The following is a 16,012-nucleotide window of genomic DNA, read 5'->3' as shown; positions in this document are numbered from 1 at the left end:
TTCCCAACAGCCAGACAAATATGGAGACATGTATCAGCGGGGTGGTGCCGACCTATTCTTGTCTCTAACTACCATTTTATTGAGGCAAACTGGAGTTTCCTTATTTTATGTGGTTTTCTTTCCAGGTGGGGATAGTCGACCAAGTTGAAGGTTTAAAATTCACACGAGCAGTTTATGGACATTTCAGTTGGATGTTCATCAGTGTAAGAAAAGTGAGAAAAAATCCAACCATTGCCACTTAAAAGCCTTTCAAATGATTGATATCACTAAGAACAGACCTGGATTTTATTGATATCACTAAGGTTCAAAATTCACACAATCGTAACGATTGTACAAGGAGTAGGAATGCCATAGTAAGATGTTTAACCTGGAACATTGCTTGAGACGCCCCAGCTATTAGTTATGTGGAAAATCATAATCATACTTGTATTTCATTTTAGGTGCGATTGTGATTGTGCTAGTCTGCATCTAATAATAATTATAGATAATGTACCAACTAAATAGCTACGATTTAAATTTGACAAATTTGTTTTAGCAGAATTATACCTTAATTAGTGGTCTAATCAGCAAAATAGCCGACAACAACAATCATTCCAAGGACAAGCAAATGGCTTAAAAGGAAAAGATTTAGTTTAACTCGCTGTATGATTTACCTGCCAACATAATCATTTTACTCTTAACGATAATGTGATTAGACGACATTATTACTGCGATAAATTATGCTCGGCATGCCATATATGTGACGGACTCTATACATATAATGGCATTGCTCCTGAGACTAATGATGAAATTTATATTTAAAAAAAGAAAGAAATCAGATTACAGAAATTAATAAAATAAATAGAATGAAATTTTATAAATTTATAGAGTTTCTTTTTTTAAATTTTATAAATAAACGATTCCACTCAATAAATCGGCAAATAGAACTGGAAGGTAGCTTTCTCTCATCTCGCTCGCTCGCTATTTTTTTTTTTTTTTTAAATTATCCCCATCGTCGACCCCAGTCCCTCTTTCTCTCTCATCTGATGCCTCGATCACCTCCTCCTTAGATCCTTTCGCTCTTTCTCAATCGCCGTCTCCTCTATCTCTGCTTCCTTTTTTTCGCCGCCATCGTTGCCCTAAAAACTCGGATCTTTTTCGAGTTGAGCTCCTAATTCTTGGATCTCGTTGGAGGAGATAGATTGATCTAGGACTTTGGGATTTTATTTTGTGTTGTGAGGAGGAAAGGAGAGATTTTGGGAGGAGAGGGATGGAAACCGGCGGTGGGCAGGAGGAGATCCGCCCGTTGACGGCGGAGGAGGAGGCGCAAAAGAGGAACACCGACTGCGTTTACTTCCTCGCATCACCGTTGACCTGCAAGAAGGTGCCTTTCTTGTCTCTTCTTCCTTTTTTTATGGTTGGTTCTGGTTCTTATTTTTTCTTTCCCTGATGTTGTCTTGTTCGTTGTTGATTTTACTTGATTTGAGCTGGAAAGGACTCCTTACATAGGTGCTCCGACAGATTTTATGTTCTAATTACTTAGTTTTTTTGGAGGACCTTGGAAGTATAGGGTTTCTTATTAGGGTTCTGGTGGTGGAAATGCAGGAAAGCTAGGACTTTGAGATGTTTTGGTAGTTTCGGTGGTTCGTTTAGATTGATTTGATCAGGATATCAGCAATTGATATGGGAAAATTATTGGACAGTGTCTTATTACTCCTCACGCGATTTGTTAAATTAATTTTCTCAAAGAGGCTCCTGATGGGAAGAATATGTTTCTTTGCCTCTGGCTTTACGTGAATGGTAGATCTTTTGGTATGAAGTAGTGATTATATAAACTTACCTTTTGGATGGTTCTAAGTCAGCACGGTGCAGCACTAAATTCCTTGTTCTTTGACTACTTTATTGTTTATGCATTTTTGCAAGGGTCTAATAATCTGCGCCTCATTTTTTGGGTCAGTTTCTCATCAATTTTCTGGTAGCTCATATTTCTATGTGGAATTGTAAATGCTGTAGAAAATATCCAATTCCGGTATTTGATTGGTGAGCGCATGTGTTTCAGTTCATTCTCGAATAAGGATATAGCATCATGCACTCTTGACCTTGATAATCCTTTCATTCTTGGTATGAGATTTTTGTGATATGATACTATAGGCTGATTTATTGCTAATTTAAATCTGAGATTCTTTTGACCCTATTAGTGAGATTTATTGTGCAATCTCAAGAATATCTGTTTCAAATGTCGCATCCTGTAGGTGTCACATTGTTCCCCTTTTAGTCAGATTGTGTTCGCTGAATGTTTATTAGCTGCTTGATGGATACAATCTGTGTTGGTGACATTTCTGTTTGATATTATGTTTCCCTTTCTAATGGATCTTTTTATTTTACCCTTTTATGCAGGGCTCTGAATGTGAGTATCGCCACAGTGAGGGGGCAAGGGTTAATCCAAGGGATTGTTGGTATTGGTTAAATGGCAACTGCTTGAATCCAAAATGTTCATTCCGGCATCCGGTGAGATTCTAATTCTATAGTTTATATACATGCACTCAGCTTATTTCAGTAGAAGCTTATATCACTATTAATGTAGTTCACTTTTTTTCTTAATGCTTAATGCTGAAAATTGCATGTTTTATGAATTTCAAAGGAAAACAGACCATGCTTAATTCTGAATATAGGATGTTTTATGAAAATGATTTTTCCCTTCCAAATTACCATTTTAGAAGCCTAATGCTGTTATTCTTTTTTCAGCCACTGGATGGTCTGTTTGGGGCCCCAACAACTTCAGGACCAGTTCCACCTCCACCACCGCACACTTCACTGCCTCCACAAGTACCTGCATCGGTTGTTCCCGCTTATAACACGAGCAAACAGATTGTTCCATGTTATTACTTTCAGAAAGGCAACTGCTTGAAAGGTGATAAATGCCCTTTCATGCATGGGACACAGGCAGCTGGCAATCCTATCTCGCACCAAGTGCCAAAGGTTTCTACCTCTTTTGTTGAGCCACCTATGACCCAGAAGAAGGATTTGTGGGGTATCAAGGAGTGTAGGCAGCAACACATACTTACTCAACAGAACAACCACATAATTGGTGCTGATAAGCCAAAAGCGTCTGTTGATAAGCCAACAGCATGTGTTGTTGCTAAGCCCAGAGTCACTGTTGATAAGCCCATTGAAGCAACTCCAACATCTGCAAAATCTTTTACCAAAGCTGCGAGTGCACCAAAGGATATTCAGTTGCTAAAGAAAAGTTTGCCAACTAATTCATCAGATGATGACCATAGATTCCATCAGAGTCATCTTCCTGTCGGCAGTGGGTATGTGCAAAACATGGACCAATATTACGAAGTTCAGCCTTCAGATGGCCGCGCTCTTAATGGTAAGGAGTCTGATGAGTTCTTAAGGGAGTCTTCTCCAGGCTTTGATGTCCTTGTGGACAACAATGATGATGACACTGGTTACCTACACAATGAAAATGAGTATGCAAGAGCACTACAAGATGGAAGGAACTTGAACCCCGGGGATGATTATGAGTACTATCATGATCATGAACTTGTGCACAAATATGAACGAGACCAATACAATGAACTGGCTGAGTATGATCGGCTTGGACAGCCTCATGATAGTTATGAACGGGAACAACGTAAGACTACACCCGAGAGGGTCTTGGACGGATCATCGCTGTCCAAAAGAAGGGTCTCCCAGAGAGGGATCGACCATCATGAAATTGACAGTTCAGATTTACGCCATCGACTAAAGCAAAGAAGACTTGACGGTTCAAGATCTGATGGCCGTGCTGAACGCTACCGGAGGGATGGTCACTACTTAGAGGAGAGACAGCGTGGGCACCATACTCGTAGGGACCAACAACAAGTTTCTCGTGTAAGCTCCATAAGCACCCGACTCAAAGGTAGAATAAGACTCCCTGGGAGATCTTCACCAGATAAAATTGATTTGCAAACTGAGAAAGAAGGGGACAGAGGAAGGCCTCATGGCAGATTGTCTCCAGTCAGGTCATTGGACTTCCCAAGGAGACATGGGGAAAGAGTAAGACAAAGATCAAGTGAGGAGTTTGCTGCAGGTGCAAGGAACCTTGGAGGTAAGCTGACTAAAGGAGATGATATAGAGTCATTGAACTTTGCTGGTCCAAAAAGACTTGCAGAGCTGAAAGGTACTAAATCCACAGAGAGCTCTCGAGAGCAGTCAACCAAGAGTATGGGTTTTACTTCTATGGATCTGGGTGTCAAGAACTCTACAAAAGCAGGAGAGTCTGAAGGTTCTCTTCCTTTCGATGGTCCAATGCCCCTGAGTGTCATTCTGAAAAGGAAAAGGGAAGCAACATCTGGCAATAGGGCATTTTCCAGTATTGGAGGAGGAGGCAGTGAAAGATACGCTGAAGATGTGGTTGGTAGTTCTGCCTTAGTATCAGCCTCAGAGGTGGAATCCATGCCTCCAGTAGAAGCAGCGGAGAAAGGAAATGATGATAATGCCAGTAGACTTGAAGGACACACAGTTGAAATAACTGATGACGAGGAAGAGGAGGGTCTAATCCATGCAGAGGGCGAGGCTATGAATTATAATGATCAATCTTCCTCTAAAGAAGACATGATTGAAACTACAGATGCTGTCAACATGGACAATGTGGAGGATCAAGAGATGGAACATTATGATCAGAGAGCTGGAGAGTCTGATTATGACACGATAGAGGATGGAGACTATAGAACAGAAGAGGAGCATGCATATCAAGATGATGAAGATGAGTTTGACGATGAGGACGATTTCACAAGGAAAGTCGGTGTCATGTTCTCTTGAGATATATGTAGAGAGAGACTGTTGTTGCATATGTTGCTTTGCTCGAAGTGGAAGGCCCCTCACTGTTGCTTCTTGAGTATCTTGGAGAATCATGGTGGCGCTTTATGTTTTTTTAAATTAATAGTGCCAAATCCTGTTCTTCTATAAGCCTGGTGAAGCAGGTCAATATGAAATGCGAGAATCTAGTGATAATTTAAAGGTTGACCCCATTAAGAGTTGTGATTTTGTTCCTTGTTCTCTAAACCTTGTACTAGTGACATAAACAGATTGCTGGCTATTTCTGTTGCCTATTTTATTAATGCAGCAAATTTATAACATAATGAATCACCCAATGAGGGTGTATTTTGACTTCTTAACATGGTGCTGTGTTTTTCTGGAACTCAAGTGTGCTGTCTGGATACAATCCATGAGGTCTATCTGTCACATTTTATATTCACTGCCTGTTTCCTAATTTAATAAAATTTGTAGACCTCTTAGATTAGTCTGTTTTGGTTTCAATTCCTATGCAAATACAGACTTCGTTGTAGAGAAACCCAACTATATACACGGATGGTTCAGGAGGCCATTCATTAGAACTTAGAAGTTGATCCAAAAATTAAGCTATTAAATAGTGACATGGAGATCTTTGCCTTCTAAAACTCGGTAAAAATTCTCGATCCACTAGAAAATAGTGGTAGAAAAGTACTCCTGAATACTGTGAACAACTTATCTCCACAAATCAAAGAAATTATTATTATGAGAACCAAAAAGGATTTGATCAGCCGGCCCCCCTTCATCCCTACACTGCAGACTTCCTCAAGCAAACAAGAGGGCATGGTTGCAAAGATTGCTAGATCTTTGTTGAGATTGAGAGATGGGATGTCTACCAGCTACATAGTTATGCCTCTTTGCAAGAAGTGAAGACAAGGAACCCTTTGGTGCTTTCTTTGCTATAGTCTTTGAACAACCTTTGGGGCCAAGTGACTTGTGCTTATCTAAACCCCCTCCATAACTTTTAGATGACTTGAGCTTCTTCTTCTTCTTCTTGCATGGTCTCTCAGGCTTGGGAAGGTCCTCCGAGCTCCTCACAGTTGACAAGGATGTGAAAGACTGAGACTTCCCTTGGTAAAACATTGATATCCCTCTCCTAACGAAGTTCCAAAAATTAAAAATATTACAAGGTTTATACTAACATACTACAAGACATATACATACAAAGAGCTAGCTTACTTGAGAGGCAACTGAGCTATGAGGTTGGACATCTCATAGAGAGGACCATCATCATTATCATCATCGTCGTCGTCGTCGTCACTAAAAGTAGAGGATGAATCCATCGAAAAGCTCCCTAATGAAGAAGACATGGATTCAACACTATCCTCCTCCTCCTCAGACATGATTCCATGCATGTCCATAGAAGCATGATCCATGAACCAGAACTCAGAAGGATAAAACCCCAGATAGATAATAACAGTGTATATAGCCTGGATAAATCTCCACTTGAATAAGTACTATAACATGTGTATCTCATGAAGTTTCGTATAAAGATGTCGTAGGACCTTCAAGTGGGGCTCAAAGATGGACTATTTATATATATGCATATAAAATAAGAGGGAGAGGAAGTCGTGAGGATAAGGATTGGTGGGCTTGCACGAAATTTGACGGCAGATTCGGAGTTATCCACATAATATTATCCATGCCCCCATCTTTCTTGGTATACTAGGAAGAGGGGAACACTGGATAAGAACACCATTGTACACACATGTGTTACTTCACATAGCCATTCATTGCTCATAAATCATAATAAATCCACCCAACGCCTTTGTCTGCGGCATTATTTTATCCATTATTTAGAATAAAAGCTTTGGAAGGCCCCACAAGGAGATCTGGACCTAAAAGGTGCAAGATTGTGCTGGTGTTAATGTCTTCTTATCTGGAGAGCTTTACCTAATTTGTCCTCAATTAGGGTCTCCAATGCTTATCTAACTAAATGTATCTTTTGTCAATGGGCCGTTTCCATTGCGTAATTAGACTAATGGAGCTTGGATAAGTGGTGAGTTTGTTGTTACTCATATTAGTTCTAAGTTTTAGAGAAATAGCAAATTGGAGTGGGTTTACCTACTAACCTTTTTCACTAACAACAAAATTAGGGTCCAGGCTTTCCAATTAATTCCACCATACTTTTTCTTATCAAAGATGGAGTATTACTAACGAATGAATTATGCCCATGGATAAATGCTCTGAATGGATAATAGTAAAAATAATTTGGTCATTTAGCAACTTATCTATACAAACTGTGTTAGGTTTTTTATTTATTGGCAATTTTGTACAAAATATTCTAAGTGTATTCTTTCATGTATTTGAGCTTTACACAAGTCTAGAATATCTCTGGTGTGAAGAATTGCAAGATCATTGGAGAAAAGCCTCGCGTTCTCACCGCGTTCACAAACGCGTTCGAACGCGGGCACTGCGTTCACACAGAGAGAGAGCCGCGTTCACAAACGCGTTCGAACGCGGGCACTGCGTTCACACAGACAAAGAGCCACGTTCACAAGCGCGTTCGAACGCGGGCACTGCGTTCACACAGACAGAGAGCCGCGTTCACAAACGCGTTCGAACGCGGGCACTGCGTTCACACAGACAGAGAGCCGCGTTCACAAACGCGTTCGAACGCGGGTACTGCGTTCACACAGACCGAGAGCAGCGTTCACAAACGCGTTTGAACGCAACCTGAAGAATTCAAGCTGTCGCGTTCGAACGCACTTGGGCCCGTTCGAACGCACCTGAGATTAAGTTAGGCCGTTCGAACGCACTCGGGCCGCGTTCGAACGCACATATGAAGTTTGCAATTTATTGGATTTTCGTGAGTACGAATATGACTTGGATTTGGCTCTATCTTGGAGATCATATATAAGGATAGTGTTACCCTAACCTAGGGTAGTTGAAGAAGATTATTCAAGGAGACTTTTTGGAGGCTACATCGGTTCTTCAACAAACAAGGCCCTTCGCATCTACAAATCTTAATCTTTCGTCTTAAGGGTGATCTAGATGAAAGATCAATCTCGAGGGCTACTGAGATTGGACTTCAATCACAAGAAGCAGTGAATCGTGGGTTCTAGCGATCAAAACTAAGAGGAATAAAGTCGTTTGGATCGACGGGTTGTTTTGTGAGTCAGTCTTGTAACTGCTACTGTCATAGTGATTGGTTTTGATCCGAGTTTGGATCCGTGGTTTTTTCCCGTTTGGGTTTTCCACGTTAAAATCTTGGCGTTCATCTCTACTTTCGTTTTTAATATTTCTTCTGACTTTTACTTAAGCGAACGAGAAATATCATTGCCTAGAGATTAGATACATACGTGTGTCTAGGGATTTATTTTTTCAAACTGGTAAGTTAAAATTGAGTCAAATCATCAAGGTAAATTGTAATTTGTCCTATATTAACGGTCATTACGATTATAAAAAGCTCCAAGATTTGAGAAACGATCCTTTCCGAGTACAGCCCAAAAACCATAGTCGACATATAAAATTTACTAATTAATCAGCTAATTTATTTTATTTGCTTCATGATAAGAGTACGTAGGTGACTTTACATAGTGTCACCATGCTTAATTATTGGTCTTCTTAACATTATATGAGATAATAGGAGCATTAAAGTGATCATGTCTAGCTTTTAGGAAATGGTTATACTTGTATCACATATCATCACCTCTCATTCCATCGATTCCCATTCCTTAATTATAGAAGAATAGAGATAGAGTTAGTTGTGAAGGGGAATTAATTAACCGACAAGAGCTTACAAAGCAAATTTGGCCACCAAAAGTTTTGCCTCGTAAAGAGGAGGGAAGTAAAGCTGTGCACTTCCAAGCAGGGTATCAAGCAATACTGCTACTAAGAACCACGATAAGTAGAGGTTTATCCATGAATAAAACACTTATCTGCGACCTAATGGCTCGAATATATTCTACTTAAACAAAAGTTTTATCCAAGATTCCCGGAGAAATCTCTCTTTTGTAAAGACTATTGAAGCCCCCCTTCTCGCTTTACACCTTCAAGGTTGCAGGCTTTTTTAGCCTTTGTTGGGCCTGGAAGCCATGGTGATGGGTCCAAGCAATTTTTTTTTCTCTAGTCTTAGGCATCTAACTAAAGTTCCCTACAAATTAATAGATCTAGTGCTTTTTTTTCCTCAAGTTTGGACTCACCTTCATTTGCTGCCTTCTTCCCCTCGCGAGAGGGGTAGGGTTTTCCCCCCCTTCTCTTCTCCTCTTCCTCGTTGGTCTCGAGGTTTGTCAACCCATTGTGCGGTTGGGTTCATGGGTGGTGGAGATGAGCTGCTTAGGCCAAGCCTCATCACCGCTTACTCTTATGACTCATGCCCTCTTTCGTCTCCGTCTTCGTTGGCATCTTGCTCCGCTTCCTTCTTCATCGAAATCCTTCTCCTTCCTCTCAGTGGCACAGTCTCTAACTTGGCTATCCATCTCCGCTCATCATCTATAGTAATAGTTGAGCTTATGTTCACTCTTTCTAGCACTGCTTCCTCTTTAAAAATATTTATATGTCGCATTTAAAATTTTAGATTTTGAATTTACGGTTCACAACTCTTGTCCCTCCTTTTTATCTTTCTCCTATTTGACAGCAGTGAAGGGTATATGTATAATTTGAGACCCGATTCATCCAACTTGAACTAATTGCTTACCTAACCCACGAGGGGTAACAAATCTCTCACCTTCCAATCTAGTCCGACTTAGCCAGATTGACCCGTGAAAGGACCTTTCTCTAAGAAATAACCTAGGGTTCGACATGAGCTAGTCTTCAAAAACTCAAACCTAACTCGACTCACTCGATGGTCATTCTTAACCTAATCAACTGAACTGAATCCATCAGTATTATGCAGCCCTCATAAATGTCCAAGAACAGAAATCATAAAAAAAATATTGTTTTTTGCGATCAATCCATATTCAAAATCATAACAACTATGAATGAATTGCTCAACCACACAATAACCCAGACTTTGCAGCGTGTCAGCGTGTGAAAACTCACACTCAACCTAAACCTATTCATTGCCGACCAATCAATCCACCCAATCTCTCGATCCACCTCACACTAACACCGTTAAAAGAAAGAAAACGGAGAAGCTCTTGTGGGCCCCTCTGCCCCCACCAAAATATCTAATTCTCTCTCCATGTGTTCTTGTCCCCTTATTTTTAATTCAAAAAGTTTTCCACTTTCCACGTCTCTCTAAATTCTTTTTATAGATATTTTTACATGCGTACCCTTCAAAAATTACATATTTACTTACATGCCTCAATATTTTGTAGATATATTTATTACCAACTCTACTAGAGTTGTTGGGTGCATGCATGCTTTTCAAACACATTGGCTAATTAAGTAGAGACCTTTAGAGTTAAATCTTAATAATTTATTAGACTAAAACATTTATATATATAAAAGTAAGTAAGTACCCGTTATAACGCTTTTTTAGAGTCTAAAATAGTTATCTCTTATTAATTTTGTCACAGAAAAAAAATACTCTTTTATTAAACTATGATATCAAATTATTACAAGAGTAAAATGCTCTATTATTCAATTAAATTTAGTTTTAACTGTAATTAATTATATTTTAAAAGAAAATAGCTCAATAATTTTGAACAATAGTTTCCGGAGACAACTACGTGGCGGATTCACCGAAAACGATGCGGCGTCCAAATCGGCGTCTTCCTCGTCGCTTCCCATCAAAACATCTCAACCGCAAGATAGTCCGCGTACCGCTCACGAGGAGGATCCGCGAACCGTCCTTTTATAAGACAAAAATACCCTCCTTAAACTAAACTAATTCACTGTACAAAGACTATTTCGATTGGGAAAATTCTAAAATATCTGGGGAGTTTTCCGTCTTCCTATCCCGGGATAGACTTTCTCAAATTACGAAACTAACACCGTCTCAGATCCCAGTATCTATCGGAAACCGAATGGGTATCTTCGTCCGTAGGGGAAAAAAACAGCCGTCTTCGTCTCTCCTACCGCTCTCGTCTATATAAAGCTGGAAGCTTCATCTCCTCTCTCTCCTTGTGGAGATCTAAGAAGGACAGGGAAGGGAAGAGAAGGGTTATTAGATCTCTCCTTCTGTGTCCTCTGGATCGCATTATTGCCGGTTTGAGGGTATTTTTTTGGGAAAAGTTTCACGCATGAGCTGTTTTGACAAGCTTCGTCGCCTCTCGGATGCGAGCCGCTTCATGGACGGCCTACTGATCTTTATTCTGTACCATTCGATTCCTATACGCAGTAGTAATCTCCCCTTTAATCTCAATCTCGTGCAATATTAAGCGTTTTTGCTATTCGATCTCCGGGCCAGAGTTGATGGATCAGAAGGGTCTCGCCATCGGAGGTATACGCCTCTCCTCTTCCCGTGATCTGGCTGAATTTGTGTTTGGTTTGTGATCTTTTACGTCTCGGGTGGCGAATGGGCGGTGGATTTTGGATGGTTTTGTTGATTGATTGATTGATTGATTTGTCCTGTTGGGTACTTTTATTATGCTGTTTGGTTGTTTAAGTGGACCTGTGAGGTCCTCTTGTTATTTTTGACGTGATGTGGATTATGGTCGAGTAAGGCATTGAAAATTTACGAATATTTTGGTTGCTGGATGTCGCTGTCGTAAGCAATTGTTATTTTGATCCTTTTTTTTTAAAAAACAAGTGCATGCTAATGCGTGGAATATTCTATAATCCTAGCTATTTGGGCGAGGAGGAACAGATCAAACAACGATTATGTAAGGAGATGAGGAAAGTTTGGAAATGAAACTTCTTTTGTGCAAGATATTCTATCCGCAATTAATTCCTCTTGAAATAGAGTTATATTGTACTACAAAATGTCATCGTATTGCTCACGTGTAGTTGTTATTAGGATGGATTAATTGGTGGATTAGTAATTCTTCTATTTCAGGGAAAGTTGTAGCTGCTAATCATAATCGGTCGGTGTCTAGTTTGTAGCATTATTTATTGTCAATGATGCAGATTTGTTTTATCTATATTTACACTTTATATTATTGCTGATTTTATGATATTCCTGGATCAGGTCTTCTTTTTTCGCACTTTGAGAGGATTCAAACTTCTCCGCCTTCTGTCATTGTGATTGGTGGAGGGATTTCTGGTGTTGCTGCTGCACGAGCATTACATAATGCTTCAATTAAGGTAATTTTTACCAATATATTTATAGCAAGGTAGTCCCAGATCATTTTTGCAGCTGTTGGTTTGTTGTTTAGCTCTTGCCATTTGATGGGTCTGTTTATTTACATACTTGTCCTGAACTTATCATCCTGTTATGTTACAGGTTACTTTGTTAGAGTCTCGGGATCGACTTGGTGGTCGGGTGCACACCGACTATTCGTTTGGCTGTCCAATTGATATGGGAGCATCATGGTGAGCATACTCTTAAAGAAAGGACTACACTTGCTTTCCCTGAGTGAATTGAAATGAAGTTTGGTCACATGGAAATTTTGTTTTCTCCTATTGTACAGGTTACATGGCGCATGCAATGAAAATTCTCTGGCACCATTGATTCGTTGTCTAGGACTAAAATTATATCGCACCAGTGGGGACAACTCTGTCCTGTATGACCATGATCTCGAAAGGTACTTCTGTATAGTCCATATGATGTTTTCCTATAGTTTCATTTTGCTTTGAATATGTGTGTGTGTGTGTGTGTTGTCTGTTCAATCTTAAAGTTCATGTGTTTACTACTGATGCAAGGGCCTAAATTTAATTATTCAGACTTCGCAGGAAGTAATTTGTGTTCTAAATTTCTTTTTAAATATAAGATGATGCCAATGAGACTAAAATATTATGCAGATAAAAGCTCCTATAACTAATCTATTGAAATGGTGATAGCTCATCCATGCAGGTTTCAACATCTCGTTTGAGTTTGTGTAGAAATTATCTTGGTGATATGACATATATATGTTTTGCTTATTATGTTGTTCTGAGTCTTTTGACCCCTCGCCTGACATATGGAATACAACTTAAGCTTGATATGTTATGTTTCATGTTGTTACAGAAGTATGATTTGGTACCTAAATTGGTTGGACAGAACCAGTAAATTTTTCAGGACATGTGGCTTGATATTGACATAAAGATTTCTAATTAGTTTTACAAGTTTACCTGAAATTGATCAGAGGATGGTTCTACTGAAACTCTCAATTGGCGAACCTTTTTCTGTTTAGTTTGGAAGATCATTTTCTAACTAATGTGTCCTATTAATTTGATCCTGGTGCCATAGTGATTATTAAGAAATGAGCTATAACAAAATCACCATTATTACTTGCTTGTGAAAGAGAATTTCATTGTTTTGCTGTCAATATGTTGTATCAGGGTATAACTTCCCTTTAAATATAACGCAGAATTCAGTGGATACTGCATATATCTTTTAGGTTTATTAATTGTTGGTTTTCTTCTTTTAAGTTATCTTGATTGCCCAAATTGATTTTTTTTTCATCGAAACACTGAATATTTGCGGTTGTGTAGCTATGCTTTGTTTGATAAGGATGGTCATCAAGTGCCTCAACAACTAGTTATTGAAGTGGGAGAAATATTTGAGAGAATTCTTAAGGAGGTATTTTGCTCACTTGCATTTTTTTTCCATTCCGCTATATGCTTCCTTTTCTAATTAAATGTTGGAGGCTAAACTTGTTAATTATTTCAGACAGTGAAAATACGAGATGAACATGCCAACGATATGTCCCTCCTGGAAGCTATCTCCATTGTTCTTGATAGGCATCCAAATCTGAGGTGGGCACTAGTAGAAAATTATACGGATAAAAAAGAAAGAATTATTCTTATTGGCTGAATGGAAGATTTGAATTACCTGATGTGCTGTCCTCATGTTGCAGGCAAGAGGGTTTACAGTATGAAGTATTGCAATGGTACATTTGCAGAATGGAGGCATGGTTTGCTGCAGATGTGGATACTATCTCTCTGAAAAACTGGGACCAGGTAAGCTAGTCATCATATCTTTCATTGAGGACCCTTATGTGCTCTAAATATTCGATAACACAGCATATGGAATAGATTTGAAACCTGTGTTTTAGTAGGAAATTGAGAATGACCTTTGTCAATCAGCCAGAAGAGTTTGCTTGTAATAGTTCAACTATTTCTAATCATTGTAAATATACAGGAGCATGTTCTTTCTGGTGGTCATGGACTTATGGTGCAAGGATATGATCCTGTTATAAAAGCTCTTGCTAAAGATCTTGATATACGATTGAACCACAGGTATGTTATTGCTTGTGTGAGGCATGTTTAACCTTGTAACTGACCATATACTACCTTTTAGCACCTCAAATCTCATCTATCTCCCAAGTTTGTTTACGCTAAGTTGCTATATAACCATGACAATCAGTAACCCATTTTTGTTGTCATTTAGTTTGGCTCAAGCAGTAAAATGAATGTCCTTGAATCCTGTATGCCGATTTATGATCTTCATATGGTTTCTTGTAATTGCATCATTATTATGTAAGATTCCCTGTTCACGAGCTTCTTACTATCCTTTTTATGATGATCACAATTAGGGTTACCAAAATTCTCCAGCGTCACAACAAAGTCATTGTCACTGTGGAGGATGGAACAAATATTGTAGCTGATGCTGCCATTGTCACTGTGCCTCTTGGGGTTCTCAAAGCAAACCTGATCAAGTTTGAGCCTGAGCTACCAGAGTGGAAAGCCTCAGCTATCTCCGATATGGGTGTTGGCTATGAGAACAAGATAGCTCTTCGGTTTAGTACTGTTTATTGGCCTAATGTAGAAGTATTAGGAATTGCAGCCCCGAAATCTGATGCCTGTGGCTATTTCCTTAATCTTCACAAGGCTACGGGACATCCTGTCCTTGTATACATGGCTGCTGGGAGATTTGCATATGATATAGAGAAGCTATCAGATGAAGAAACTGTTAACTTAGTAATGTTGCAGCTGAAGAAAATGCTACCAGATGCCACTGATCCGGTAAAATTCTATCTTGTAATTATTATTATTTTTTCTTTATTTAGTTTCAGAAAAATATTAACAAAGTTGCATGATCCACTGCAGATTCAGTATTTAGTTTCCCGTTGGGGTACAGATCCTAACTCTCTCGGGTCTTATTCATGTGATTTAGTCGGAAAACCAGCTGACACCTACGAGAGATTCTGCGCTCCTGTCGATAATCTATACTTTGCTGGTGAAGCCGCCAGTATTGATCATTCTGGATCTGTTCACGGAGCTTATTCATCAGGTATCGCAGCTGCTGAGGACTGCCGAAGGCATCTATCAGTGCAGCATGGTATCTCGGATCTCTTTCAAATCGCGTTAAGGGAGGAGATGACTGAGGTCATGGTTCCCCTCCAGATTTCTAGGATGTAGTGGACTATTTTGCCCGCTAAACATCAGCATGCTGAACAATCTATGATTTCATTTGTTCTGTTGCTCAATTGCCATCTTTCAATAAATAGTTCTCAAATTTTCTTGAGATATCAATTTATATATCCTCAAATACATTTATTGCATTTCTTTATGATGTTTGACCCGGCTTGATCTTATATCTCTAAAGTATTTGTTCAAGCTTGGACTTTATCAGCGCCAATTTTGACCTGAACCTCTTCGTGTCGCAGATGAATACATCCTATATCTAACATAATAAAGTTCTATATCATTTGCTGACGAAAATTTTATCAGGAATATCCATAATCCTGATGATAGCTACCAAGATTAGCTCGGCAATCAACAGGTCTGTTGGCTTGTGTAAATTTGTAGGACTGATAGTTCTATAAATCAATGATCCTAGTGGTGTAGATGTTCCCATTCAGCAGCAGAGAGTGAGCTTCAATCCTGATCCAAAGTTGACTCGTATTTGGCATATCGAGCACCTGAAATTAAAGTACCTCCATGAGCTTGCCGGATACAAAGCCAACTCCAACATATCCATGCATGACAAGGGAAAAAAGAGTTTTTATGTCTCTTAATTAATTTGTTCATTAGATTGTGTTTGTGTGTGTATCATTTAATCTTTGTTGTTTTCAATTTAAGAAACTTGGAGTTTTAGCAACACGTTGATATGTGGTGAAGAATTTATGTGAATTTAAGAACAAGGCAATGCCATTGAATATTGATTCATTTTGTTGCATAACACCCTCCATTTTAGTACTATTTTTATTAGCACCTTTGTTGTCAAGCTATTTATAGACGTGATCAAACGGGTCAGTTCGCCCGAACTACCTATGAGTGACAC

The 16,012-nt window shown here is 39.2% G+C and overlaps 3 protein-coding genes across 3 annotated transcripts; 2 read left to right on the top strand and 1 right to left on the bottom strand.

The window, feature by feature from the left end:
- The first annotated feature begins 972 nt into the window (after nucleotides 1–972).
- LOC140769994 (zinc finger CCCH domain-containing protein 32-like) lies at nucleotides 973–5,136 on the top strand. Its single transcript, XM_073110936.1, has 3 exons — nucleotides 973–1,363; nucleotides 2,377–2,487; nucleotides 2,725–5,136. Exons 1-3 carry the CDS (start codon nucleotides 1,250–1,252, stop codon nucleotides 4,786–4,788), a joined length of 2,289 nt encoding a protein of 762 aa, XP_072967037.1. The 5' UTR covers nucleotides 973–1,249; the 3' UTR covers nucleotides 4,789–5,136.
- Nucleotides 5,137–5,330: 194 nt separating this feature from the next.
- LOC140770002 (protein OXIDATIVE STRESS 3-like) lies at nucleotides 5,331–6,341 on the bottom strand. Its single transcript, XM_073110948.1, has 2 exons — nucleotides 5,998–6,341; nucleotides 5,331–5,914 (listed from the first exon to the last, which is right to left on the bottom strand). Exons 1-2 carry the CDS (start codon nucleotides 6,192–6,194, stop codon nucleotides 5,584–5,586), a joined length of 528 nt encoding a protein of 175 aa, XP_072967049.1. The 5' UTR covers nucleotides 6,195–6,341; the 3' UTR covers nucleotides 5,331–5,583.
- A 4,475-nt stretch (nucleotides 6,342–10,816) lies between these two features.
- On the top strand, nucleotides 10,817–15,290 carry LOC140770583 (polyamine oxidase 5-like). The gene is made up of 10 exons (XM_073111840.1): nucleotides 10,817–11,146; nucleotides 11,834–11,949; nucleotides 12,089–12,177; nucleotides 12,276–12,389; nucleotides 13,279–13,366; nucleotides 13,457–13,542; nucleotides 13,644–13,746; nucleotides 13,928–14,025; nucleotides 14,322–14,751; nucleotides 14,836–15,290. The coding sequence occupies exons 1-10, from the start codon at nucleotides 11,119–11,121 to the stop codon at nucleotides 15,145–15,147; spliced, it is 1,464 nt and encodes a 487-aa protein (XP_072967941.1). The 5' UTR covers nucleotides 10,817–11,118; the 3' UTR covers nucleotides 15,148–15,290.
- The last annotated feature ends 722 nt before the right edge of the window (nucleotides 15,291–16,012 follow it).

The sequence above is a fragment of the Typha angustifolia genome, chromosome 2, assembly GCF_048772165.1.
Source record: "Typha angustifolia cultivar Huaian chromosome 2, ASM4877216v1, whole genome shotgun sequence".
NCBI lineage: Eukaryota > Viridiplantae > Streptophyta > Magnoliopsida > Poales > Typhaceae > Typha > Typha angustifolia.
This window is presented reverse-complemented; position numbering and strand designations above follow the sequence as displayed.

Excerpts from the sequence above, each read along its gene's own strand:
- LOC140769994 (XM_073110936.1), top strand. The coding sequence starts at position 1,250 with ATGGAAACCGGCGGTGGGCAGGAGGAGATCCGCCCGTTGACGGCGGAG. Across the intron at positions 1,364-2,376 it reads CACCGTTGACCTGCAAGAAG|GGCTCTGAATGTGAGTATCG; the intron begins GTGCCTTTCTTG and ends CCTTTTATGCAG. Across the intron at positions 2,488-2,724 it reads AATGTTCATTCCGGCATCCG|CCACTGGATGGTCTGTTTGG; the intron begins GTGAGATTCTAA and ends TTCTTTTTTCAG.
- LOC140770002 (XM_073110948.1), bottom strand. The coding sequence starts at position 6,194 with ATGGATCATGCTTCTATGGACATGCATGGAATCATGTCTGAGGAGGAG. Across the intron at positions 5,915-5,997 it reads ATAGCTCAGTTGCCTCTCAA|GAGAGGGATATCAATGTTTT; the intron begins GTAAGCTAGCTC and ends GAACTTCGTTAG.
- LOC140770583 (XM_073111840.1), top strand. The coding sequence starts at position 11,119 with ATGGATCAGAAGGGTCTCGCCATCGGAG. Across the intron at positions 12,178-12,275 it reads ATTGATATGGGAGCATCATG|GTTACATGGCGCATGCAATG; the intron begins GTGAGCATACTC and ends CCTATTGTACAG. Across the intron at positions 13,367-13,456 it reads TTGAGAGAATTCTTAAGGAG|ACAGTGAAAATACGAGATGA; the intron begins GTATTTTGCTCA and ends TAATTATTTCAG.